The 26,851-nt window shown below is 37.2% G+C and overlaps 3 protein-coding genes across 10 annotated transcripts in view; 1 reads left to right on the top strand and 2 right to left on the bottom strand.

Annotated features, from left to right (window-relative positions):
* Positions 1 to 26,851, top strand: part of CHPT1 (choline phosphotransferase 1) — a 92,714-nt gene that overhangs the window by 8,409 nt on the left and 57,454 nt on the right. The window contains exons 4-9 of one of the 3 annotated variants that reach the window (XM_065743186.1): positions 329 to 413; positions 1,967 to 2,098; positions 2,509 to 2,667; positions 3,333 to 3,458; positions 3,836 to 3,946; positions 6,826 to 6,913. In XM_065743186.1, the coding sequence (XP_065599258.1) occupies positions 329 to 413; positions 1,967 to 2,098; positions 2,509 to 2,667; positions 3,333 to 3,458; positions 3,836 to 3,946; positions 6,826 to 6,870 (658 nt within the window). In that variant the 3' untranslated portion in view covers positions 6,871 to 6,913. Of the gene's footprint in view, positions 1 to 328; positions 414 to 1,966; positions 2,099 to 2,508; positions 2,668 to 3,332; positions 3,459 to 3,835; positions 4,758 to 6,825; positions 6,914 to 26,851 lie in introns of those variants that run through there. The other 2 variants (XR_010622569.1, XM_065743185.1) reach the window with 2 other exon arrangements.
* SYCP3 (synaptonemal complex protein 3) overlaps positions 6,815 to 26,851 on the bottom strand; it is a 49,877-nt gene continuing 29,840 nt past the window's right edge. The window contains exons 1-9 of one of the 4 annotated variants that reach the window (XM_065743194.1): positions 16,591 to 16,639; positions 15,178 to 15,322; positions 13,818 to 13,896; positions 12,963 to 12,997; positions 11,018 to 11,135; positions 10,389 to 10,488; positions 9,393 to 9,491; positions 7,050 to 7,154; positions 6,815 to 6,905 (exon numbers count right to left, since the gene is read on the bottom strand). In XM_065743194.1, the coding sequence (XP_065599266.1) occupies positions 6,852 to 6,905; positions 7,050 to 7,154; positions 9,393 to 9,491; positions 10,389 to 10,488; positions 11,018 to 11,135; positions 12,963 to 12,997; positions 13,818 to 13,896; positions 15,178 to 15,307 (720 nt within the window). In that variant the 5' untranslated portion in view covers positions 15,308 to 15,322; positions 16,591 to 16,639 and the 3' untranslated portion in view covers positions 6,815 to 6,851. Of the gene's footprint in view, positions 6,906 to 7,049; positions 7,155 to 9,392; positions 9,492 to 10,388; positions 10,489 to 11,017; positions 11,136 to 12,962; positions 12,998 to 13,817; positions 13,897 to 15,177; positions 15,427 to 16,590; positions 16,646 to 26,851 lie in introns of those variants that run through there. The other 3 variants (XM_065743192.1, XM_065743191.1, XM_065743193.1) reach the window with 3 other exon arrangements.
* GNPTAB (N-acetylglucosamine-1-phosphate transferase subunits alpha and beta) overlaps positions 17,112 to 26,851 on the bottom strand; it is a 38,938-nt gene continuing 29,198 nt past the window's right edge. Inside the window, exons 14-22 of one of the 3 annotated variants that reach the window (XM_065743161.1) lie at positions 26,396 to 26,595; positions 25,923 to 26,142; positions 24,829 to 24,942; positions 23,873 to 23,958; positions 22,827 to 22,925; positions 20,930 to 21,097; positions 19,384 to 19,474; positions 18,786 to 18,843; positions 18,219 to 18,301 (exon numbers count right to left, since the gene is read on the bottom strand). In XM_065743161.1, the coding sequence (XP_065599233.1) occupies positions 18,796 to 18,843; positions 19,384 to 19,474; positions 20,930 to 21,097; positions 22,827 to 22,925; positions 23,873 to 23,958; positions 24,829 to 24,942; positions 25,923 to 26,142; positions 26,396 to 26,595 (1,026 nt within the window). In that variant the 3' untranslated portion in view covers positions 18,219 to 18,301; positions 18,786 to 18,795. Of the gene's footprint in view, positions 18,302 to 18,785; positions 18,844 to 19,383; positions 19,475 to 20,929; positions 21,098 to 22,826; positions 22,926 to 23,872; positions 23,959 to 24,828; positions 24,943 to 25,922; positions 26,143 to 26,395; positions 26,596 to 26,851 lie in introns of all 3 variants that reach the window. The other 2 variants (XM_065743160.1, XM_065743162.1) reach the window with 2 other exon arrangements.

The following is a 26,851-nucleotide window of genomic DNA, read 5'->3' as shown; positions in this document are numbered from 1 at the left end:
TAACGTTTAATGTTATTGCTTGCATATGAGCTCTGTAGATGTATTCAGAATTATAAAATAGTTAACAGTGTATTTATTAAATGCTTTACCACTGTGAAAATTGCATTCAACTTGCTCTAGATTAAGTATATACATTCAGTTTTAGTTAACTAGAGACATGTGCCTCCAAATAGAGTATCTTTCTTAGATAATCAAATCCTGTATTTTGTGGCTTGACGGATAATCTGAAATAACTAAGTTTTGCTCTGTTCTTCCTGCCCCCCACCTCCCTACACGTGAAGCAAATATGACCTTTAACTGAACCGCTAATATATATTTTTTCTCCTAGAGTTGATGTAACTGAAGTTCAGATAGCCATAACAGTGTTGCTTTTGGTATCTGCATTTGGTGGAACAGCACTATGGGACTATAAGGTAAGTGTATGAAGTATTCAGTGTTCCTGTGAAGAGTTCCCAGTTCCTGTGGCTGTTTGAAGCTTTGCTGGATAACTGGGATCAGCCCCTGCCAGCAGTGTGATGTTCTGTGTGAGCTTCCTGTACAGCTGTGGGTTATATTCACACTGTGGCTAGCTTAGATACAATGCTGTGACTCACTGTGCACAAACTTAGAGCTGTGTAGAGGAAAAAAGACTCCATCTGCCGTGGATGCAAACTGATGATCTGCCATGAATACTCTGCTCATAGTGAAGCTTTAACACATTTTTTGTTAATTCTGTGTGTTCTGTAAGACCAGCATGCCTGTTCAGTTCAATGGTTTATAGAATGCTTGATTTTAAAATCGAAAGATAGCTACTTTAAGGGAACAAATCGATATTACTGCAAAAAATCCTGGTTTATATGTCAGTGGAGATGTCTCTAATGGTTATTTCAGAGCAGACTTTAAACATACATTGCTATATTGCTAGAATTGTTTTCTGTCCAAAAGTTTTTGTTTGCCTATATCTGGCTTTCATTCCATCTTTAAACGTTCACTCTAGTGTGCAGCAAAAGTGCATTTGGACTAAGGTCTTCCTCCTCTTGTATCTTAGAAATGTAGTTCTGTTGGTCATAAGATATGGAAGACCTGAGACAATTCCATAGTACTGATAACCTAGACAAATCGATCCAAATATCAAGCACTCATTCGAGTGCAAAGTCATTCCAATTAGTTTACCAATTTACTCAGCAGTTAGGAAATGTTTAGCTCAGCTTTGTTTCCTGCAAGGTGCTTTTACTTTATTTTCACACAGAGTTACTTTCGTGTTGGGAAACAACTTTAAATACTAATGAACTATGATTGCTTTTTCTTCAGCATTAAAATCTGTGATAGTTATGCTGTATCTCAAGACAATCTATATTAAAAAATATATAGTCAATGGTTTCAATTTATTGCTCCTTTTTTTTTTTTTTTTTAATCCTGTGCTGCCTTTGGAAGTTTCCTTGAAACTGCAATTGATTCTGAAAGGTAACTGTTTAACAAAAACGTTCATCCAGAGACTGTTCTGAGTGCAAGATACAGCATACAAATGTGTATTAAAACACAAAGCAGGCAGATGGTGTTTGTGTTTCCTGCGTGTGGATCAGTGTTGCGTTACCCGCTGAAAGGGAAGGAACTGTCCTTCCTGCCCCTCCCATGTCCTGGTAGAGCAAGTCTGTGGCGAGTTTTTGCTTATGCAGTGAAAAAAAAACCAACATTATAAGTACACACAGTAAAATGTAGGTCATTGTCATGACCAGAACTTGCTTGAATTCAGGTTTTGAGTAATTATTCCTAAAGAAATCTGACACCTTCTTAATAGGGAAATAAACTCCAAGCCTTGTCTTCCTGTGCTTATTCTCAGCCAGACAGTAGTCCAAGTAACACAATTCCTTAGTAGGGGTCAGTAGCACTGTTGTTTTTTTTTTTAATCACTTCTTGTTAGGGGGCAGGGGGAAAATAAAGCTGGTATCTGTGACCTTTAATGTTTTCTCTTGCTTCTCCTGCTAAGGTGCATTTGATAGGCCTAGAACTGAAGTTCTTTGCAGTTGTTGGCATACTGTGTGGAACAGCGGTTTCGTGTTTCAATTACTTCCGTGTCATCTTTGGTGGAGGGGTTGGAAAGAATGGATCTACAATAGCTGTAAGTTGCTTTAACTTTCTGAATGGAGTTTGAATAATTTATAACTTGGTAGTCAAAAGAGTTTTGCCTCGTTAAGCATTCAAGCAGACAAGCACGTGAATTTCACACTTTAACAATACTCATTTGTTATTGTGATTTTTGTATGGCTAAAGCAAAGACTTCTTTACCTGTCTTCTGTCTGCCAGTTACTGCATTCCTTCTGCTGCAGGAACCAGCAGTGAATTTCCATACAAAACTGATGAGAGGTCATCATAAAGGATACTGTAGCATTACCATAATGTGAACGGACTTTCCCTGAGATCTGACAGCTTTAATTGCTTTCATTCAGTGGGTGTTGTAATATATATAGAATATTGTTCTTGCTGTGTGATTGAAGCCAAAGATGAGTTTTCTGTCCCTCTGTATTTCAGGGAACAAGTGTTCTTTCGCCAGGTGTCCACATTGGGCTACTTGTCACGCTGGCCACCGTGATCTACAAAAAATCTACAATTCAGCTGTTTGAAAAACATCCGTGCCTGTATGTGTTGACATTTGGATTTGTGAATGCTAAAATCTCACAGAAGTTAGTGGTAAGGAATCTTCTTTCAGCCCTAAACGTGAACCAGCTACTGGCTTAAAAGATGCATTTCAGAGCACTGAGCTCTATGCAGGTTTTCCAGCTGTGCTCTGCTACCAGGTTATCAGTTATATTACAACCAACACACTAATGTAGACTCAGGCTCCTACAGAGATTAAATGGGAAAAACAACACAAAAAAAACCCATTCAATTTATTGGTTAGAACCTTCAGTTTTGCTGTGCTTATTCCTAGAACTAAGCCTTAGTTTACACACTGACTGGAACTTCAGAAATGCAGTCCCTTGAGCTGTGCTAATTGCTAAAGCACAGCAGGATTGATGTAACTGTAAGGAACACAGGACACGTGTTATGTTTCCTATGTAACAGTCAAAAAAACCACAGCTTGACAATTCAAATAGCCAGTGTCACTGATCGAAGTGCTACATGTTGACTGAGCAGCCTGCAGCGAGGTTACTTAGTCCTTAAGAAAGAAACTGGGGGGGATCAGCAGACTCTTGACCTGCCTGCTGACTGCTTTCCAAAGGGCCCTTCAGAGAGGCTGGTGATGGGTAAGGACGCTGCTTTCTCCTAAATAAGGTGGAGGCTTAGTAATAGTGGAGGTGTGGTAGTTAAGTTACAGTGAGCTTGCTATTATTTTTTTTTTTTTTTTTAAATAGGTGGCTCACATGACAAAAAGTGAAATCAGTCTTCAAGACACAGCATTCATTGGGCCAGGACTTCTCTTTTTGGACCAGTACTTCAATAGTTTCATTGATGAATATGTTGTTCTATGGATAGCATTGGTAAGCATTCTGCTTTATTCTTTTGATGTGGTCTACATAAAGGAATGGATTGAGAACTCTCTGTGATTCTCTGCCATTTCAGATTTGCTCACTTTGACCTGTCATGGTGGAAAGAGTGCCAGGATACTGCATAAACATACATTTTGGGAGCTAACTGGCTTTCTTTCCATAAAACAGAGATCCGAAAGTAAAATTACAGATCTCTTTTTGTAATTCTGCTTTAATCCAGGTGGTTTGTTGAAAGTTACTGTAACTACAAACTACACTCTGTATATCAAACTTCACAAAACTTGATATAGTCTGATTAAAGCTGAATTTATACTAGGGGCAATTTTGAGAAATATGTTTTTAACCTGTTCTGTTTTGTTCTTTTTAAGTTCATATCCTTGTTTGATATGCTGAGATATGCCACTGGTGTATGCCTACAGATTGCTGCTCATCTTCATATTCATGTCTTCCGAATTTCATCTCATCAAGCTCCTGAACAGGTTCAGAACCATAATGACTGATTAAGTAGGTCAAGGAGAACATATACAGTTAGCGGAATGCTGAATGAAGCAGCCTCTCTGGGAAGACAGATTAAGCTTTTCAGTAAACTGGTTTCATGAGAAAACAGCTCAAGCTATTCCAGAAATCACCAGATGCTAGAGTTACTAAATACAGTCATGCAGATTCTATTGTGATTAACAATTCTGAAACAGGATCTATTTCTGCGTTCTAGACATTGTAGCTATAATTCATACCCCAATTATCACATTTGAAACTTCTGTTATCTTCTGTTAAGTACCCTTAATTATGTGCTCCTGGTCTGGAACTGTAAAGTGCAAACCAGGGTACTATGAACCAGAACTGTACGAGAGGTTTTATTTTTTCCTAAACCAAGTGACTGGTTTTCTAACATCGGTTTTGGAAGTATTCTGCTGTGCAGTCATAGTCAGACATCACAATGGATACAGTACTGCATTGTCAGGACTGGTAAGAATGAGGGATCCATGAGGTAAAAGTAGTAATTTTCTTTGATACTTCTAAAGAGCAAGATACTGCACCAATAAGATGAAGGAAATAGAGGAAAATTTTCTCGTTCTCTGTTTCAAAATACTGTTGTGCCTTTAGGATTCATGCATTCTCTAGTATCTAACTTACTGTTACTAAACAGAGTGGTAGGCTTAGAGGTTGTTGGCTTTTTAAGGGCTGTTTCTGGTTTTGTGATCATAATAATGTTTGTCTTGTACCCATTATCTTGGCTGTAGGCAGCTGGGTACCAGAGGACACTAGCTTCACCTACCCAAATTTTTATCTGTGAACTGTGCAAGTTAAATTACTTAAGTTCCTTGAACTTCAGTGTTTGACTGTTAGACTGTGACAATACAACACACCCAAGTATGACAGTGCATTGTACCTGCATGTAACTAATTCCCTCTGGAGTATGTTTGCTATTGCTGTATTAATTTCCGTTGTAATCTTATTTATTGTGTTACTGTCACTGTACTTTATCCAAACAAAACTGTAAGGTAAAACTTAATGTATAGTAAAAGTCTACAAAATGGAAGGTCAGGCCTAGTATCAGGCTTTTTTCTTTTCATTAGTGAAAAGATGTATTAAAGTAGCTTATTGTCTGTACTAGGAAAACACAACTTGCACACAAAACCTTAATGCTCAAGCTTCTTTGAAGAGGTAATACATTAATATTTTTGTGAGAAGCTGCTGAATGTACATGTTCATTTCACTTTTACTTGCTGCCATGTAGCTGAGCTTTAAGTTCATGAAGATGTTACTGAAATGTACAATAAAGAATGCTATTGTTTGTTTCAAAATTACTGTGCTGCAGCTTCCTAGCTGCTGAATTCAGAAAGCCTGCCTGAGATGTTCAAGGACCTTAACAAGTGGGGGGCAGAAAATACTGTGCAACATATTACCCTGAGACCTCAAAAATGTAGTATAGTACTAGCTATAGTTATAGATAGGGTAGAGGTGAGGAAATGGTAGGAAACGAGTGCAGAAGTCAGTCAGAAAGCCAGAAGGAAAAAGTAATGGCAACAAATAGCCCAGTACAAAAGACTGGAAGCAAAAACTGTTAAGTGTATTGCACAGCATCATCTAAATATCCTTTAAGGGCAGAAACTGAATGCCACGGCTAAAATGAGCATTGCTAGTTATCTGGTACTCATCATGGACCCATCCATACTACCTCATGCATCATTGTAACTATTTCTGTGTTTGCTCTGTCCTTGAATCCCATCTGACACAAAACAACAGAGGCTACTTGCTCAATTTCAGTTGCAACCTACAAGCTGAATTCTCTGTAAATTAGCTATCACTAATCTGGCTCCTGGAACTGACAAGCTGTCGTGAGATAACTTGTTTCTGAACTAAAAATCCTAATAAGTTGCAGATAAGAAGTTGTACAGTCTGGTTTTAAAATACACTGTTTTAAAGTAATCAGATTTGCTTGTGTGGGTGGTTTTTGTGTTACCTATAATTATCTGAAACCTAACCAGTTTTTTAGTAACTACCTAATTTATAGAAGTGAATAATGGCTTTCTGTAAAAACAAACTACATGCAAACTAGGCTGGCCATTTTTATTTATACTGATTGACTGTAACGAGATGCATAAATGAACAATGCTTTATTCTTAAAGCAGTCCCTCCTGAACTGCTGGTCATTTGAAGCTGCAGAGATTATTATTTCCTTTCAAGTAAGTGAGCGAGCTAGATAACCTCATCAGAGGTCTACAAAAATATATACTCCAAAAAGCATGAAGTAATGTTCAGTTATGCTTACCTGAGCAGACATTGTGTAAAGCTGTGGTACTGAGCTCACTGTTCAATTAAAGAAACCTGCTTTTTGGACAAGTTACAGCAGCTGATACATCTCTTACTGGTACAAAGAACTATACAATGGCTAGCCCAACAGAAGGCCTTGTTTTTCATTTACCATAACAGATCATTAAACAACCTTTCATAACCTGTGAACTTTAACTGATGACAGGGTCTGGGGGCTGTGTGTTGAAACTATGAAGTCTTGAAGCTGTGGCTTTTGTAAAAGGCTTCTATCTGCAGTGTACCTTAATTTGTAAAGTTACTATGCAAAACTTTGTTTTCTTCATCAATTCTACCTAAGGTTTCAACTGAGAGTTATAAAAAGTGAAACAAACATTCCAATGCTAGTGAAAGTGAATGTTAATTGGACAGACAATAATTGGTTTGGGGCTTGTTCCTCTTAGTAATGAATTTGCTAATATATCTTTTTACAACATTATCAGACACAAGATTAGAACAATCCATTAAAGCATTTAACGGGAACTTTAAAACACTTGAATCTTAACTTCCTTATGGCTAACGCCTATACTTGTATCGTGTTACTTAGGTACAAGTTGTTTCTCCATTGAGCCATCAGAATAACATGGACTGAAGAGACTTGCGAACAGTTGCCATCTCCTGCTGTTGCTGTTACAAGAAAAGGAGATAATTTTCAACAGAAGCCATACTAAATATGATTCCTTAATCTAATTAAATGACTATCTAATGACTAATTCAAAGAATGTTCTATTTTTGTATTTAACGAAGTTCTTTATAACTACTGATACTTACAGTGTCCATCATAATTTTCTTCTGTAGCATAGCCATTTCTTTGCGAAGCTCGTTCTGTGCACCAACTAGAAGGTTTTCATTGTTTTTCTCCAGCTCTTCCATGCTCTGAAGTGAAGGATAATCTTAATTCAGAACTGCTCAATATCAAAAGTTTAAATTAAAAACAGACAATCCATTATTCAGATTACAGCTCAATTTTTATAGCAGTAGCAGTCACTGATAATTTACAGGTGAATTTTGTCAAGAACTTGAAATTGTACAGGACTGCAATCCACATTGCTGCATACCCTGTGACAAGAGCAGTCCTTTCTGCTCAGCATCTCTCAGGTCTAAGCTACTATCCTGCATTTCAGTAGATAAGAATCCTGCAAGTCTAGACGTGTCTGTCAGGAATTATAGGGGTGGTACAGTTTAATATGACAACCTTGGAGGCCTGAAGCAACAACTACAGAAAATGTTACCTTTCCTCCTCTTTGCACACTTCACTCTCAATAAACTAAGGTAAAGCTCACTGGTTATCTTCTCTTTTGCTTATATAGTTATGCGTAACCACACGTGCATAGCTGCATTTTCCTAGACACACACTTAAAGTTAAGCTTTTCTGAGATTTCAATTGTACCTTTAGATCTTCTCTGAGGAGGAAAACTACAGCTTATCTTTGATGAAGATGTTTTGACTTTTTATTACTTATTTTTTTATTATTTATTAAGATTTCTGTAATGTCCCATAATGTAAACTTCAACTAACTTAAATTAAGTGTTGCTCTATTTATTTTTCAAAGCTGCCTGATGCGAAAAAAAAACCTCAAACCAAAACATACCACAACGAGACAATTTCCAAACAGGACAGAGTTAGGAGAGGGCTCAAAGGGAGAGAACTGGGACTGTTCAGCCTGAAGAAAAGGAGGCTTTAGGGGCTCTGATCCGACTCTCTAAGTAACTGAGTGGAAGAGTGGAGAACACAGCTGCAGACTTTTTTCACTGGCAAGCAGAGACAGGAGAAGAGGCTGTGGGCTGGCACACAAGAGGTTCCCTCTCAACATCGGGAAACACTTCTTCGCTGCCTGGGTGACTGAGCAATGGAACAGGTTGTCCAGAGGGGCTCTGGAGTCACCACCATAGGAGTCTTTTGATTATCTCCAAAGTAGTTTTGTTAGATCAGCTGATGGTTAGACCAGATGACTTTCAGCAATCTTTTCCAACTTCAACCAGTCCGATTCTAAGATGCCTTGCTTCTGTACCCACCAATCATGTAGGGTATTTTTATTTTCCCCTTACAACTTACTAATTTCTAGTAACTTACCTAGAAATACTGCTTGGAGGGAATTGTGGGAATAAAGTGTTTTGTTCTTAGTAAAAAATAATAGGGAAAAAATGGTCTTTTTTATAGAAGTCAAACTTTGAGTAATAGTACTCATTTTTTGTTTGCTGTCTAGCATGTCAGCCACTTTTTAACAAAAGGTTGATCATTATTTCTTGTGTTTAAAACACTGCATGCTATGTAAGCCGTGTCTGAAAATTAGTATTTATAGGGACTGCCAGCAAATACAAAAGCTACTCATAAATCAACAGGAAAGTTAGGACTAAACACAGACCATCCTGTGGGACCTATTTTCATCATTAGCCATTACTTGTCAGATTCATCAACTTCTTAGTAAATACTTACCTTTTCTACCAGCTTATAGGAAGGAAAACCCTTTCTAATCAGTGCTCGTTAGGAGGCAAAGAGGAAAAGGAAGCAACAAGAAAAAAAAAGAGCAAAGGAAGCAATAATTACATAATTTAAAAGGAATTACAACTCATTAACAGGCAGTGTCCTTGTAAGCAGCAGCTAGAAAGGTTAATGACCACCAAAACAAAACAAACAAAAAAAAACCCCATCAAACTCTCATTGGGAACGCATTTCCCAGCAATAATAGAAAAGGTAAATTACAGCATAAAATGTTAATAGATTGCTGACCTCTTTTCAACACATACAAAAAACCCAAGGGACTACTGAGACGAGTCCTGTTGATTTGACTAATCTAAACGTTTAAACTGGCAGAAAACTGAGTTTGGTTTCGAAAGCATGCTAAATATTTGAAACAGGAAAGCCAATCAGACCCCTGCAAGAACACACTTAACTAAAGCATTTATATACCGGCACAGTGTGCATGTGTGTTTAGAAAGAAAAAGACATTTTTAAACAAATAAGGGAACTGTACTAATATGAATGATCACGCTAAGCTGTCGTTCTCCTTAAGCGAACCTTAAACGTCTGTATTTCACAAAGGCTGGATGACTTCGGTTTTCCTAAGCGATGTGATAAGGATCAGCTGCCTTCTAAAATGAAAATGTACTGTACCTTTAAGAATTGCTCATATAGTTGTTTAATAGTTTTCAGTCTCTGACTTTGAACTATTCTTGCCTGCTGAAAAACTTTTTGTTGCTGACGAAACATATTCTGAAGCAAAAGCAAAAAGAAAAAAACAGTAATGCTATTAGTTGACCAAAACTACTTTCTCAGCAACATTGGTTATCGTTTATCAAAAGATTCTGCCTTCACTGACAATCTGGGCCATAGAACTGAGATGCCTGCCTGGAGAGTTATCCTTGGACACTGGATTAAGCTTTTCCAACCTGAAGTCTGTGGCATCCTATGAGAACAGCTTGCCAATACTGTATTTGAGGGTACTGCAGGCAGCTATGCTGAACTTGCAAACATAATGGGAGCACAAATTCACCGATATCATGTGATTACATCTTCACTTTGAATTATACCCCAAAACTTAATTTTTTATTAAGAGCCACCGAAGCTGAGTGAAATTCTGAAGAGTTACGTGTTTGTCTGAGCTGTATTTTTGCCTTTCTACATGTTTGGGTGTCCTCGTTATGTCAGTATTCAATATCATGACATCACGTGACAGGCTGCTGGGTGTAGAGACACAGTGCACTGTGGAGATGTGTTTCCTATTCTCATATTCTTGAGCAGCCTCACATGGGTTCTGATTCTCCAAAAGGAAGATGTACTACATTTCCCAAGGGCCTCCACACAATCTACAATTCTGGGTGATGGAGGTAAGGTGGCTTCCAGGTTCTGGCAGCACAGCGAGGAGCCACCCTGTCACAGCCTTCCTCTCTCTCCCATTTGAGAGATTTAACTGTAACTCTCCTTCTTATCTTACATTCTTTTACCATTTGTAGTGAATTTGTTCTCTCTCCTTATCTTAATTGAATCATTTTTCTTTCCCTCTCACCAAAAGGGGAGAAAGGGGTCCCCCTGTCCTGTCACGCTTGAAACCATGATATTGTCTCCTTGTGAATAACACACTGTGCAACACATCCCATGCTGGAAACGCACCGTTAGTTTTTCTTCCTGTTCCTCTGCTTTCTGCACATCTACATCCCACTGCTGAAATACAGTCAGGAACTGCTGGGAGAACTCATGATTGAGCTTCTGCCTATCAACAGACACCGGCTGTTAAGCATTACAAGTGCTTTGAAGAATTACAAGGAAAGATAAGGTTTTACATGCATGGAATAGAAGAAAATAGCACAGAGTTTAAAAAAGAAAGCTATTTTGAATCTATTCCTGACTGAATGCTGTATTTTTTCAGAACAACAACAACAAAAAAAAACCACCAAAAAACACATAAGCACTTGTATGCATATAGGGAGGCAGCACTGATAGACGAAACTCAAAACAAACAAAACAATTTCTTCTTAGCAGAATGTCAGCATTTCAGAGATTTACTGTTTTAATCAAATTACAGATCTAGGCTTTAACAAATTTACAGTGGAAAAAAATCATCAGCTCATTGTTTACTTCACTGTTTAGTCTTTCTGCTTAAACAACATTTGGCTAAGGTAAGTTTCAAACATACAAAAACAAAAAGCCAGCTGCAAGTGTTGCAGTTTGTCTCTTTTTTTCCATTTGCTCTGTTTCTAATATCAGACATCACAGGTTTCAAAACCAAGGGTAAATGTTACCTCTGCTCCTGCTGTGTTTTCCAAACATGTTCAATCTTCTGGTTGCTGGTTTTGAGCGAGGCTTTTGTATACATTTCCAATCTTTTCCTCTTGGCTAAGAGAGCTTTGTTAATGTCAGCTGGAATCAAAGAACAGTTACAAGTTAAGCGTACCCGGACACACAGCACATTTTATTAAAGATGCTGATGACCTTATGCTTTGGAAAAGCAAATGAGGTGTGCTCTAACCAAAAGAAGCTCACATGATCTGGGCTCATGTCTGCTGCATTAGAAATCTTCTGCACCTGCTGTTGGCACTGGCATGAGAGCTGCTTCCCTATTCCCCTCATAGACCCTACCTTACACCAAGCCTCTGGAGTAGCAACTGGACACTGCCCTCTTTGCTCATTTATTTTACTACACATTTAGCTTAGCACTTCCAGGCCTTCAACTAATTGAGCTAGGCTAATGCTGTTTAAATTTGTTTACCTCTAGAAAGAAAAACAATAGCTCAAATGTTTTAAGAGTAATATCCAAGCAAATTGCCTAAGAAATAAGAGTAGTGTGGGATTATCACCACTATCAACATATTGAATGAATGACAAATTACTACATCAGTCAGACTCCTTGAGTACATTTTAAGATTTACTGAGGTTAATGTAAGTTTCTATGTCCATTTCATTTTAATTTACATTTCAAGATCTAAGTCACAGGTAGCTTAAGGTTAATATTTAAAGCAATTGCTTTTCCTTCCTACTGTAACCTTCAGAAAACATCTCTCTGTAATTTGCTGAGGCATCTGTCCCTGCTACTGCCAACCCTATTACTTGTGATCAGAAAACCTCCTCTCTGATCCATTTATTTTCCTTCCATTTTGAAGTCCTGAGTAACAAGCAATCCTAGCTTTTTAATATTAAACACTGAATCCCCCTCTTGTCTAGTGCTAGATTCAAAATAGGATATTAATATGTACATTAACTGCAAAAAAAAAATCTTAATTCCTGAATTAAAGAATTCTTTAAACTCTATCCCCTTAAGATTTGCATAGGCTGACTATGTACATTACTTTTTAACACATACATGTAAGTATCAACTGGATACTGAGTAATGCTGGCATTACAGTGTTTCCCTTCCTGATGCTTTCTTAGATTATTGGTGATGTGTATGAATAAATACACTGCAAGTGAAATGTGCTTTTTCTCAAAGCTGTCGGTTGTCTGGAATTCGGCTCATCATTCTGAATGTTAAGTAAAGCCATCTGAGGATTTAACTTGATTATGACTTAATTAAATCCACATAGGCAATATATACAAATACTTCGTCACTTCATAACCAGCATTACTTACCCTCATTCTCTAGCTGTCCTAGAAACTTGTTACTCTTCTTCCTGACTGCTAAAATTCTTTCTACAGATTACCAGGTCTTTAGATTTCTGCAGGTGCAGCATACAGTCTACTCTCTAGCTCCATGTTATCACAGCTACCATCTACAGGTGTTACCTTGAATTACTTTTTCTATATGCTTGCCTCATATTTAGATGCCCTTAATTTCCTCACTCCTGTCTTGCAACGGCCTGTTTATTGTAACAAAAAACTGAGTAAGGGCAATAGATATTTAATTCACGTGGTACATTCTCTGTGATATAATCACTGCCTCATCCACCCCTTAAAGTGAGAATAGATCATCAAAAGTACTCATGCAGCTTTGCCCTTTTTGTTCATAGTGGAGTCTACACCAATACTTTTCTTTCTCTTTATATGCACTTGTGTCCTTCTCTTCCTTTTCTATCCATCTGCTCTAGATGTATTACGTATTAGTTTTCATCTGAAAACCGGCTGTAGTTAATGCTACAAACACCAGCCATTTTATCCCAATCTCTGAAGTTACTTTACAGTCATGAACTATTGCCAATTCTGTAACTTAAGCATGAATTACTTTTCAATTTGTTAGGACGTAAGAGTACTTACCTCCAAATCTTTCCAGCATATTCTGTACTTCACCCCTACAAAATAGTTTATGATTTTTGAGTATTTTCTGACTTTTGAATATGACCTGATGTAAATGCCTAAAACTAGTTTTACTGCATGCCTGTTACTTGTAAGCAGCGATAGAGTTGCTACTGGTCCAAAAGACAAAAAAATATGACTTACTCCTCTTTCCCCTCCTGCAAAAGATCTTTTAGACTAGACTTAGTCTTAGACTTGATGAAAAAATTACTACCATCAACTTCCCAATAAAAAGGCATTAGGCATTTAAAGGGTCCTGAATGAGAGAGGGTGGTAAATAACATTAATTCCACAAAGAAAAAGGTAAGCAGAGTATCAAATTAGAACAGTTTCATTCGAGTTAACATAACTAAAATTAAAAAAATAATAACACTGCATATCCATCAAATATAAATGATTTCAGGGTTGGGGTTTTTTAGCAATGAAGATGCTATCACCAGTGTTTAAAGCAGTGACACGACAGCTGACAAGAAAACATTTACTGTGTTTTTATGCTTTTTTATCTCTCTATTTTTCCACAGGATAGCATTCTGCTTTGGGGAGGTTGATTTTTTTTTTCTCCATAAAAGCTTTTGGAACACATACTTTTGCATTATATTTGTTTGGCCAATACGTTCTGAATTCCACTCCATTTATCAAAAATATTTTCATGCCTTATTCAGATCAGTTTTCAATACTGTTAATATCCTCAAGCAACTGAGATCAGAGGAGAAAAACATAATAATGACTTACAAAAAAAAATCACTTGTAGTTTAGGAAAAAAAAAAGATTTTAAGGACTTACAAGTATTTAAGCAATATATATTCTAAACCTTACCCAACATCATCTGGAACCATATGAGTAGCCACCAAAGGTCTTTTCTTGCCACCATGCTTGTCCATTACTGGTGTCTTGCCTTGATGCAAATTTCAAAAAGATTTACAAAAATGTTTTATATTTTGTGGGGCCACAATGTCACTTCTTTGAACATGCATCCCATCATTACACGTGCAGCTCCTAAAACTTGGACTGTGAAGAGCTGGCAGATGGCAATGGATCCCACATGTTGATTTGAGCTGGCACTACCTTGAGCTCCTCAGTGCTGGTCTCTACTAACTGGAGTTTTTCAGTCCACTACTACACAATTACTTTATACCCAATTCATGACAAAAGCAGAGTATGCAGAATTATGAAAGAATACCTAAAAATATGGATTGTTTTGAAACAGTAAGCATTATTCCATACAGCCATACAAGCTATCCTGAAAACAAGACACCTGTATGCGTTGTGAGGCTGCTCAGTTGTTCCTACACAAATTAGGTTGGCAGACTAAACAAATAAAAACTCAAAAAGATGCTCCCCAATTCCAAGTTTTGCAAACCCACTCATACAAGAGGTTGGAGAAATGTGCATTCTGATCCACATGCTGGCTAATACAAACCTGATGGCCACTGCTATTTGAAGCTTAGAACATACTGGTCAGACTTGTCAGATATTTCAGAGAAAGCAGCACAGCAAACCTCACAGGGAACACCCATGATGCAAGTTTCGTTATTTGCACAGCCAATTTACAGTGTTATAGAAATGATGAAAAGGATTTAGTTTAGACAGATAAAAGGGGTGGAGGGGGGAGAGAAAGAAAACCCAGAGATGACTGCTGAAAGACAAAATCCAGAAGTCACATCAAACTTTGCCAAAAAATAGCACTGCAAGAATGAAAATGGAAGAATGAAACTTGTATTTTAAAACCACTCTTAGTTACAACCCCTCAAAATTAAATGACAATCCTTTGGCTGGCTTTTATTCATTTTCGTTGGGATTCTTCAAAAAGTACTCTTACACCTGCCAACATGAGACCCCAGCCCTGTCCTATATCCAACTCTGCTCTCTGTACAAGCGAGCAGAGCTTTTCTGTTTTGTCCTGACCCCACAGCATTATATACAGTTCAGCAATAGAATCGAGCTTTATTAAAGACATTACCAGTAAGTTTAAGACACAACAGGGCACTATGCTCAGCCACTCTATTGTGTTCTCTTCTCTTACTAATCAAACCACGCACTGATAAGAAAGCTCTCATAAGCACAAGGAAGCATGCTTTTTCAGCCATTCAATGACCCATAATATCCCATAATCTGCTCAGGCTTGAAAATATTATAAACTTTAAGAAAAAAAGAATAGTTATCAGCAGATAAGCACCTTCTCTAATATCATCCTCTGATCCACTCAGGTCTTTTCTCTTCTCCTGAAAATCATAGGCAGATCTAGCTTGCTCTTCCTGTGCTGCTTTACCAGCTTTTCCTGAATGCTTTCTTCCTGATGGTGCCATAATGAGATTTTCTTCCTATTGAGGCACAGTATCAAAACATAACTTTTCCCACAGTATTTTGAAGACAAATGTGTTTTCATGTTTACCTTGACTTGTTATATACTCCCCTTTATCTCTACCTGTAACGATATCCATGCGTACTTTTATTTTTGAGGTAACCCACAGGATTAACCTCGACAGTGTTTTCAAAAATAGGGTTAGAAAAAAAAATAGCATATAGTGGGATCATACTTCTTATGCTGAAAGGCAAGGAAGTAAATTATGCTCTGTAACAGAGTGCTCGTGTCCCTGCCTGTTAAGTTCTCATAATTTTATCAGATTTGATATCCCTTTCCCAAAGAGATGTGCTGATATTCTATCCTAGAGATAATAAATGCCCAAGAACAATTTGACTCTACAGCCCATTCCACACTGTGCAGAAAAATAAACACGTGCAATTCTTCATGACCCTGGTCAACTTTTGCTGTCTGATTTGTTTCTAGTCATTAAGTCTCTTTGAGCATTTCTGATGTAGCTCCCATATTTGGGTTTTACAAATACTCTTTCTTTAGTGGCTCTCACTTTTATATATACGCTATGTTTATTTCTGAAAGAATTTATGAGGTAAGTACCTACTTAGAAAGAAGAGCACAGCTGTTACCATTAAATGCTAGAAGGACAAAATAAAATGTTTTTCCCTAGCACTTCAGTAACTTAAATGATATACAAATGCAGCAGAAAATAGCCGCATATCTATAATATACTTATTTACTTTTAATTAACTGCTCATACCTATGAAAATTTTACTTTTATATCCCACAGATACAGAAAACAATGACACTAAGCTGTTAAGTAAAAAAAACACTCTTTGATGACACAGCCTCTTCAGTGGCTGATGCTTCTCTACACATTGTGAACCCAAGACGTTCAGAACTTAAAAGTTTTCTTGGAAGATATTAAGATTTCCGTTTTGGTTGCTAACTGCAAGACCGAAACCTCCTGTGTTATAATTATCCTCATGTAAGAGAAAATTTAGGGCCACTGCACAGTTGCCAAACCTCACTGTGACTTCAGCAGCAGCTGAAAACATGATTTGAACAAGGCAGCAGGGCAGTAGCTTATATACATTTCACCCAGCATGCAGGCACTATTTTTCATACTGAAATACCAGTGTACAGAGCACTAGACGCTATAAAACAACACTGCATCCCCATATATCCATGACAAAGCTCCTTGCTTTATCAGATTCCAACATTCCCAAGCCACAGATGTGCATTTAACAACTATTTTCCAGAGGCACTCACCTCCTTTCTTTCTTCCTGCAAAGATATGAGAAAATCTGAAATAAAGCGGTATCTCCTTCCCGCTCACCACCCCAAGACCGACTGGGTGCTCGACCCCACCCTGCCACCCTTCAGCCCCGTCCCTCCGCCCGCTGACTGCCCGCCCTCAGCGCCCACCGCCGCCTCATTCCGTCCCGCAGGCGGGAAGGAACGTACCCCTCCTCCCCACAGCCCTCCCTTTCCCCGCCCGCCTACTACAGAGCGCGGCCCTCGCCGCACCGCGATCGCCAGAAGGCGGGAACGGCGGCAGGCAGGGCAAGAGCGCATGCGCAGAGCCGTGCAGCCGGGCAGCGGCGCGCTCGCGTTTGTACTTCAGCAGCCCACGAAGTTTGATTGTACTCTGAGTACCATCAGATAATAGTAACATTATTACTGTTGGAAAGTTTAAGAAAATAAATACCACAAGGATTTGTAAGCGTCAATGGCTATTTTTATCAAAATGAGCGAGTTTTTGTTGTACCTCAAAACAGAAGCAGACAAGCTTTTCATCACATTTTAGTTGATTTCAAAGCAAACCAAGTATTTTACATTACATATGCACATACATTTTGTACACCCGATTACAAAAAAAAAAAAGCATTCTTTGAATACTGCTAGTACAATGAAGATACACCATCAGAAATTTCTGCCTTAAAACGTACAGTATCCTTGCCCCCTCACACACAAAATCATACTTGTCTGATGTCTCAGACAATACAGGGCCAAGTCCTGTGAAATTTAGGGGAAAAAAAGCTTCATTTGTCAGTATAAATATTGTTTTATGAAGTGAAACATTGCTCCCACACATTGCTACATTAAAGCAGTTCGTTACCCATTCAGATAGAGGCACTTTTGTTGTTATATTTACAGTGCTTTTAAAATCATATAACTTAATCACTCTCGTTTGATTACAATCCTTTCTTTGTAATCAAGAGATAACATCCACTGTATTCTTTGGAATATAATACATCAGATAAAATAAAAAAAACTTTAAAATAATAATTACCTGTTCTGTTACTGTGTATTTTTATTAGCATGCATTTCTTTGAAATTCCAATTAATACTACAAATAGGGGGAAGTGAATTGTCACTGTGCTTTAAGAAATGCCAACATCCTTAAATGCAGACCAATGGTAAATGACAAATTACATAATTCCCATAGGGCTGGAGAAAAAATAATAATAATAAAGCAGTGACAGAAGTCTGCGGAAATCTTTTGGAATGCAAGATCAAGGACCTGATAAGTTAATCCCAAACAACTCCGCCTTCCAACATTAAATGTAGTTGGCAACATCCACTGCAATAAATGCAGTTACATTTCTTTAGGTAACCCTTTTTATAAAAAAGGATAGCGTGGCCACGAACCAACATTTGTAAGGTAAGATCAGTTGAAACCTGTCTATATACAGGTTTCCTGCCATTTTTGTTTAGCTTTCTGTCACAGTTTCAGCAGTTTGTATATCATAGAGTACTGCAGACATTATAAATGTAGATGCATGATTTTTTTCTTCATATAAATTCAGTTAAATATCAAACCATAAGAGACAATTATGAGAGAGAGATTTTAAATGCTTATCACATCTTGAGGTAGCCTGATCTCCAAAATAATTCTCTTCTACACTTTGATTCGTTCATGACCATCTTCCTTTTGGATCCTTCTTCTTGGAAAAATCTTTCGTTTAAGTGTGATCAGCTGAGAAGAGGAAAAGAAAATACAGTATTTAGTTCCCATCTAGGATAGTGGTACAGAGCTGGTTAGTCTTTCATCCTAGAAACCACAGAATCTTTACCATCCACAGTAAGTAATTCAGTGAATAGTGCCTTTTTTTTTTCCCACTGCACTGGAAGAAAGAGTTATTTACTCAAACACATCCATTATGCATACACATATCAATAATCAGAATACAAGCAGAAAGTGAAAAAACACAGTATACCTATACTCTGATTATTAGTTAATTTACATAATTAAATATAAAACACGCTACACTCAGTTTCTAGAAGATGAACATAAAGCTGACGGTATTTACATACCTAGCTGTTCTACTGAGTTGAATACTCCCTTCCAAAATAGTTACTAATTCAGGGTGAGTTTTCAATGTATACAGAAGGCTGAAAATTAAGGGAAAGATTCATGCAAAAGTTACAGATAGAGGGAAATAAAAATTTCAAAAGCCAACCTTTCAAGAATTACACCCTCTTCATCAGACCACGGAAAGGGTTACTTAAGGCCCCAACCTGCAAAGAATTACCCATATGATTTGTTCCATTGACTCCCTCTTTGTATAGCAGGGTTAATGATGTTCAAGAAAACCATTTTATGCTTGCAGAACGGGAGGTTTTTTTTTACCTTGTCTGATTCGAAAGATGAGATTTGGATTAGGCCCCTAAAATCCCTTAAGATCTCCCCAGGACTAAAGTATTTCTATTACTCAAGTTTTCTTCTTAGTAACTTTGCACTTTAAAAAATACTTTTTAATGGACTAAAACTCTCAGAAACAACTACTGATTTTGAATTTTCAAATTTAGCACATTCTGATGTACTTGACCATCATAAGACACCTGAAAAGAAGACACAATTCTCCTTCCCCCCAAGTGCAGTCATATTTCTTCTAAGAATCTCAACACAACAGCTTAAACACTGAAGCAACCTAACTGCTGTTTGCACATAATTTAGTAATAAAAATCCTACCTATTCTATTAAAAAAAAATCTTAGAGTACCCTGAAGGTATAGAAATGTATTAAGCATTATAGATTTGATAAGATATAATTTTTACCTGTTCAGCAAAAAATGAGATGACTGTAAATACAATAAGTGTTACTAGAACACAGTGGGTCCAGAATTTGAGCTTGTCTCTATATGCCCTCCTGCAGAAAGATGGAAACAGTTTCACGTATTATAGATCAGATATAAACTTTAAAGGGTTTCTATGACACAGGCAAAGAATATAAAATGTTTTTGTAATTTACCCATTAACTTGTATCATAAAAAGCAAATGCTTATTTACTGGATATAGCTCAAGTTCTGCATATTTCTTTACTTTCTTTGGTTTCAACTTAATATTGAAACTACTGTTAGCCTTCTTTAGTTACATTGGTTCCTAAACCAAAAATTATTACCATGTAAAATAATCTGAAGCTGAAAACAGGATTTCTACCAGCACTTCAGCATGCTTTACACCATTCCAGTAGAAATTTGTTTTGACCACAAAAAACATAAAAAGTCTTCTTCTGAAGATAACAGTGCTGGTGGTGGTTGTCCTCAAGAACAGTGCCAAGAATATTTATATTGCTCCAGCCCCAGTTTGTACAGCTAACTGCTGAATTCAGTTTGACTCCCACTCCTTCTGCAACTGCTACAATAGGGCTTGTAGCACTACAATCTTGTCACATGCACTACTTCTCTAATACCTTATCCTTCCTCATAGGAGATACTGCTCCTTACTTGCTAATCAGCAAGGAAACTATTTTACTACTCTTCTTGTCTCATCTTTTTTTTTAATCACCAAACCTGCTGACCTTTTGTTTACATTCTCAAATCAACTTTCTCAATTTCTAAATTAAATATCATTTGTAACATGGCAAGTGGAAAAGCACATTAAAATTTCACACGTTCTCTGAAAATATGAAAGATACACATATATCTTCTCTGATGGTAATTAATCATCTTTAAACTACTTCTAACATTTTTTAAGTCACTTGGTGAGAAATGATAGAGGAATTTATATTACCTCTGTGCAATGCACATTCAAAACAGTTCTATTTTTTTTACATTTAAAGAATCCACAATTATTGATTTTTTTTTAAATAAAAAAGCTGTTCATTTGAAATAACTTGTGGACAGTCAGTGACACATTAATGACTCCAAACAGTCACAGAATTGTAGGGGTTGGAAGGGACCTCTAGAGATGATCGAGTCCAACCCCCTGCCAAAGCAGCTCCCTAGCCCAGGTTGCACAGGTAGGCATCCAGGCAGGTCTGGAACGTCTCCAGAAAAGGAGACTCCACCACCTCTCTGTGCAGCTGTGCCACTGCTCCGTCACTGCACTGGGAAGAAGTTCCCACACACATTGGTGTGGAACTTCCTATGCTTCAGTTTGTGGCCATTTCCCCTTGTCCTATCACCACACACTGCTGAGAAGAGTCCAGCCAAAATCCAAATCCTGCACATCTCAAGTTTTAATTCAGTTAAATCTTTCAATTTCATCTTCACTGTTAACTTCATCACAGCAACACAGGGAAAAAAAATGGGCTTGTACCGATACATTCTGTAATCATATGCTAGTACAATGCACTGACTCGAAGACAATCTGTGTAACATACCATTCCTGGAGTTCATGCATGTGAAGGAAACGATTCCGATATTCTCTTGGCAGTTCAAATTGAGAAGGTATAGGAAACATTGATTCATAAAAATCCCTAAGCACTGCTTTCACTGTCTGAGCATCCTTATGATTGTGATCAATATTGTCATTTAAGCAAACAAATTTCCTAGAAAAGAAAAATGCATTGTTAGAATATTTCTTTTCATAACTTGGCAAAGCCAAAGAACATAAACCTTTTAAACCAAATTGGTACAGTATCCTTTTAAAACTAAACTGTTCTATTTGATGCTGATAACTATCTTCCTTATTGCTGCATTATTTTAAATTATATTGATTGTAGTTCAGAGTGCATCAAGGCTGACACTGAGTCAAAACCTCTGAGGAATCCATCAATGAGCTAAACCCTCCCTCTTCTACTTATATTAATGTTGCCATCTAATGGGCACTAACATGCATCACCTCAAAGCCTAACACTGGATGTAGACAGCAGATCAGAAGGATTATGATCTTGATCATTGTTTTATAGTTTTAGGATAGCTTACTCATGGTAACTGTATCTTAAATAATATATTTACATTCTATAATAGATATAAAATCTACTCTAAGTTATTAATATTTTACTATATACACTACATTCTTTAGGGAAGGTCTACAAAAAAATATTAGAAGACTGTACAGGAAAAGGGAAAATGTTGGTCCTCAGGCTTTCAGTTATTGAGGAAACTACGAAAATAACGTGACCTGAATCACAGAATCCAAACTAATCTCATACAATCAGCCAAAATACAAACTGCAGGAATAGTATTCTTGTGGAAATCACCATGACCAAATAAGCATGCTCCCAATAATGTGTTCTGCAGAGTTACTTCTCATACAAGAAATACCCAAGCACAAATTACTGAAAATTACAAGCTAAAGCAGCAGCTAGTTTGCTAGGCTGCTATGTACCCTTGGCTATTCTGATCTGGTGCATGATGACAAAAACTCCCTTTCCCACATATGGGCAAGGTCATGTGCTTTATTTATATTCTGAGATGTAAGACCTTACATTTTCCCCAGAGAGTAAAATTAAATCTGATGACTCTGCAATTGCTAACCGTTGTGAAGAAGTGGCTCTGGTCAGCAGCATTTTCTATAGCACAGTGTGACCTCCCAAAGAGGGGAGTAAAGTTCATGCTTGCTACATGAAGCTGGATTTGAGAACTCTAGAGCATACCAATTTGCCTACAGAGGGCATTAGTGCTTTTCATTACAGTCTGAGGAATACAGCATAATCAGTAACCCTGCTCTAGGCAACTCCATGCAAGGAACTGAGTTACCACATCTGAGAAAAACAAAATATGCCTCTCCCTTCAAAGCATAGCTGGCTATAGTGATCCTATGCAAAGTATCAAGTTATCACAATCAGAAATCTACACTGTGTCTGCCCCAGGCAGGCTCCCTCAGACTGGCAGCTCATTAGCCCCAGGCATGCAGAAGCTGCACTGCGAAATCTGCTCTCAGATTGGGCATCTAAATCACTACAGCGATCTACATCACCACAGTGTAGAGAAGCAAAGGACTAACCTCCTGTTCTGGACCACTTCTCACCAAATGTCAAGAAAATGCTTAATACCTCTTGCTATGTCGTAACAGAGCATGAAAACATAGCAGATATGCAAAACAGATTTTGCAATAAGACACCTATATTATATTTTAAAAATTGCTACATAAAGCAGATCAAAATGTTCTTTCCCTTAACATAAAAATTTCAGCAATATACCCTGCACAAACTCTAGAATTGCAAAAATGAAAGCCTAAAACATTGTTGAAGTACTTCTATCTGACTTCAAATGTTTTAGATATATAGTAACAGAAATGACCCCCTACTGTATAAATTAAGGAAGAGGATATACCTGGGATTTTTCCGTATGTCATCCAGTTGACCAACTACATGAGACACATTTGTACGAATCATTTTGAAGGCAATTTCCTCTTCTCCCATGATTTCAAACCTTATTGTTAAAATATGTATGCATTATTTAAAACACCTTAAAAATCAGGTTCAGTAAGTACTCATAGTTCTACAACTCATTTCTAATCAAACTGACCAGTCTTCATTAAAATGTGACATTGAATTTCTGTCCACTTATGTATAGAGCACACAACACAGCTTGAGGTACTATGAATGAGTGCGTAACAATTACAGAATTATGTGACTTTGCCACCACTCCTGGGGCAACTTCATGCTTCAAGAAGAGTCCCAGCACTGCTGGAAAGGCAATGGACACGAGTGGTCTACAAGCTCCATGCCAGCAAATGTTCTTATGATCCCATCATTGGTTTTCAGGTTTCAAAGAGCAAAGATCTTACAGGCCCTAAATTTCAGGCAGGTCTGCTCAAGTACAGTTATTCAAACAAACCCTAATTCAGGGTTTGGCCAGCTTTTTCCGAAAGGGGACAGAAATTAGTTTTTGTTCTGCTTTGTTTTTCTTCCCTTACCTGTCACTCCCATTCCTTGCAGGGGAAGGGCAAGATGGTTACAGATATTGATTTATTTATTTTAAAGCTTCAGTAGAAAATAAAGCAGATTTACAACACAATTTCTAAGCACAGGAAAGTCTCTTTCGACCTTTCTCTGCTGCTCTAATTACCCACACTGATTGTATATTGTCAATTTATGTAGCTGTCTATAGATGCTCCAGCTTCTAACTGAAGTACTGCAAGCTGGGATCTGGGTCAAGATGTATAATGAAAATCTTTTGTCTACTAAAACTATGGAAAAACAAACATCATTCAGCAAAATAATTCATTATAAGCAGTTATTACTATGTTTCTTCTATGCCACTTAACAAGTGTTGGCTCGCTTTATTTGAATACACAATCTTTGGACTTTATGCATTTATTCCTCTTATTATTATTCTGCAAAAGCTAGTATTGACTTTTACAGACCATAACATACCTATATTTGTTTTTGTCTTTGTATGCCTTACGAATTCTGTCAGTCACAGGTTTGCAATTAGTCACTAGGTTTTTAGTCACCGGAGGCTGGAAGAAAATACGGTTTAGTTTACAGGTTACTGAAATATTTATAAAGTCTATTACTAGGGATGCATTCCAGAAAGTTGCATTATACTTCACAGAATTCTGCAAATTGCACATGTTGGGGATGAACAAGAATCTTCCTCTACCCAGCAGCGCTTGACCTATACTCAACATCATTTTAGCTTTGAGACAAAATTGGTTTTAACTTATAAAACACCAGGTCATGAATTTAGCAAACTTCATGCATACACGTTTTTCAAAAGCATGGATCGAGGCAGAAATTGAATTCTCACTGCAAAAGAAATGTAGATATAAATGCCAGATCTAAATACTCTAGAAAATACTCTAGATTCCTAAATTCCCATACATTTCAAAGAGAATTGTATAACCAAAATAGAAACTAAGGGCATAAAACCTTACTGAATATACTGTATTTAAAGCCTTCAATCTTTAAAGGTTAAAAGGAGTTACTCAGAAGCCTTTGAATTAGGAAGGATGGCTCTGAAGATAATTAATCTGATTTCTAAATACACAGAAGATCATCCAAGCAGACTTATCAGAAAGTTCTAGTGAGGAAAGTATCACACATACTGTCTTTGTGGTTCAGAATATTGAATTTTCTTTACAAGGATGACTTTTTAAATCCCATATTTAATAAAATTCTAAAGCACAGCTTTTCTGTTTTTGAAGGAAACTTTAATAGCTTTAAAATCTAGGAAGTAGATTGTAGAATTTTCATATTTAAATATTTAATACACACAATTAGAAATTTTTGTGAACACTTTTTTTCTAGAAATCACATCAACGTTTCAAACACAGTAACCACATGTTCAGGAGAGAAACCAACCAACTTTTAGGACCAACATTCCTTACCAGATTGGGATCATAATATGCTTCCTGAGTCGGTGGAATGACATGGATCTGAGTGATGTTGGCAGGAAGAGATTTCGAACAATTGATTAACATTTGTTCTAGACCTGTCAAGTCCTATCAGAAATGAAAGAGGAAAAGAGATAATATTGCTTTCTCATTGTGACAGTCCTAAAATCTTTAAATTTACACAGTCCTAAAATGTTTATATATGAAAAATGTTTCCATACTACTATGGAAAAAAACCAAACAGCTTAGCACACTGAACCCCAGTTCAATAGCTAAAGTCAACGGGACTCCCCATGTGCTTTAAGCGAAACAAATGCTTGGTTGAACTGAGACCACAACACACCTTTAGTAACGATGTAAAGGTGAGCAGAGAATTCCCAAAACAATGGTGGCATTTTAAATCCCAGATAGAGCAAACAAACAAACAAAAGTACTGAAAGGAAGATTTTCTGACTAAGGTACAGGACTGGAATACATTGAGGCAGAGATGCGGTACAGCTATGCCAATAATTTTGCATGCCATTTCAAGAACATTATTTTACTGGTTATGTGCTATGACTCCTGTCAGTAAAGCAGAAGGGGTTCACCACTCTATCAACTGAATCTAAGAACACGAGAAGATGACTATATGTCTCTTTTCTAACCAGTTTGGTCGTAGTATTTACTATTAATACCATTTCTTTGCTGCCCTTTTCCTCACATTTTTCTTTGGGGTACAAGTTTTACAGTCAAGAATCTTTATTTATTTATTGAAACTATGTGCAAGAACAAGAATAAGCACAACAGAACCCCACACCTCACACCATGTTTTACCAGCAAACATTTTCCTTACAAATCCATACTACCCACTTCCTTGTGCTCAGGATACAGCGGTCAGTTTTTCTGAAGCTGCTAGAACTCAACTTAATTGTTGAGTCTACAGAAGAATGGTCCATAAAGAAATAGAAAATTTTATATTCTCTAGCTAAAATTTAAGAATTGCCAGATATTACAGATGTTAAAAGAGAGGATTAGTAAAGATTTTATTCATAAACAGTTTTGGATATCGGAAATTAAGTTACTCTAAAAGTTATTACTGAGGAAATTACCTGCAAACTTAACGGTAGTTCGTGGATTCTTGTGGCCAACGTGCGAATCTCTCGGTCAGACAGAATGCCTGACTGGTCTGTATCAACCTCATCGAAGATCTGAGAAACATTCAGTGGCTGAACTGCACTCATAAGATAGTAGAAATACGAAAAAGCAAACTGCATATCTTCTGAGTGCCGCACTTTGTGAAATGAGGTCTTGTCAAACTCCTCAGGGAACCTACATAGAAGTGTAAGTTAATACTCTGGTTTCTAGTAAAACATTGTTTACCTGAAAACAAATTTTCATCTAAAATATTTAAAAGTCTCCTTATTTTAGCAGAACTAGCATGTTGTAACAAGTTCCCTACTTCCCTTTTCAAAAGATGATTTTAGTGAATAGCTATCAACACATTAGAAATAGTTATAGGAAAGCATTAACTGAAATACAGAATTGTCTAGTTACATGCAACTCCAGTGAAAGACATACTCACATATCCTGTAGCTCTTGCATAACAGTGCGGTCAATCATGTGAGGCATATGAGCAGGGACTTTCCGAGATGTAAATCCAAATTTACTGTTTAAAAGCTTATTTACATATCGAAGGGAATCAGCAAATGTATCTTTCAGCTGCCTCCTAAGATGTCTGCCATCAGTAAAGTATGACATTTCTTTGAGTAAAGACTCTTCCTCCTAAAAAGCAAGATAAGCATACATTAAAGTTACATTATCAATAAACATCAAACGCATAGGAAAGCTGACATTTCGGGCAGGTGCTGGTTCTTTTTTTAAGTGGTGAGAATGAAAAGAGAAGCTTTGAATGTGTTTCTTCATGTTATTTTGACGCCTCTTTAAAAAAAAAAAAGAAGATAACTTCTTTCTTAAGATTGCTATGCTCTGAAGAAAAGTGGTTAATATTTAAGAATGGTTATTATGCATTATCTCTTCT

The sequence above is a fragment of the Cyrtonyx montezumae genome, unplaced genomic scaffold (assembly GCF_038088225.1).
Source record: "Cyrtonyx montezumae isolate F1298 unplaced genomic scaffold, pur_monq_1.0 scaffold_3, whole genome shotgun sequence".
Classification (NCBI taxonomy): domain Eukaryota; kingdom Metazoa; phylum Chordata; class Aves; order Galliformes; family Odontophoridae; genus Cyrtonyx; species Cyrtonyx montezumae.
The sequence above is the reverse complement of the archived record's forward strand: the minus strand, read 5'-3'. Positions and strand labels throughout refer to the sequence as shown.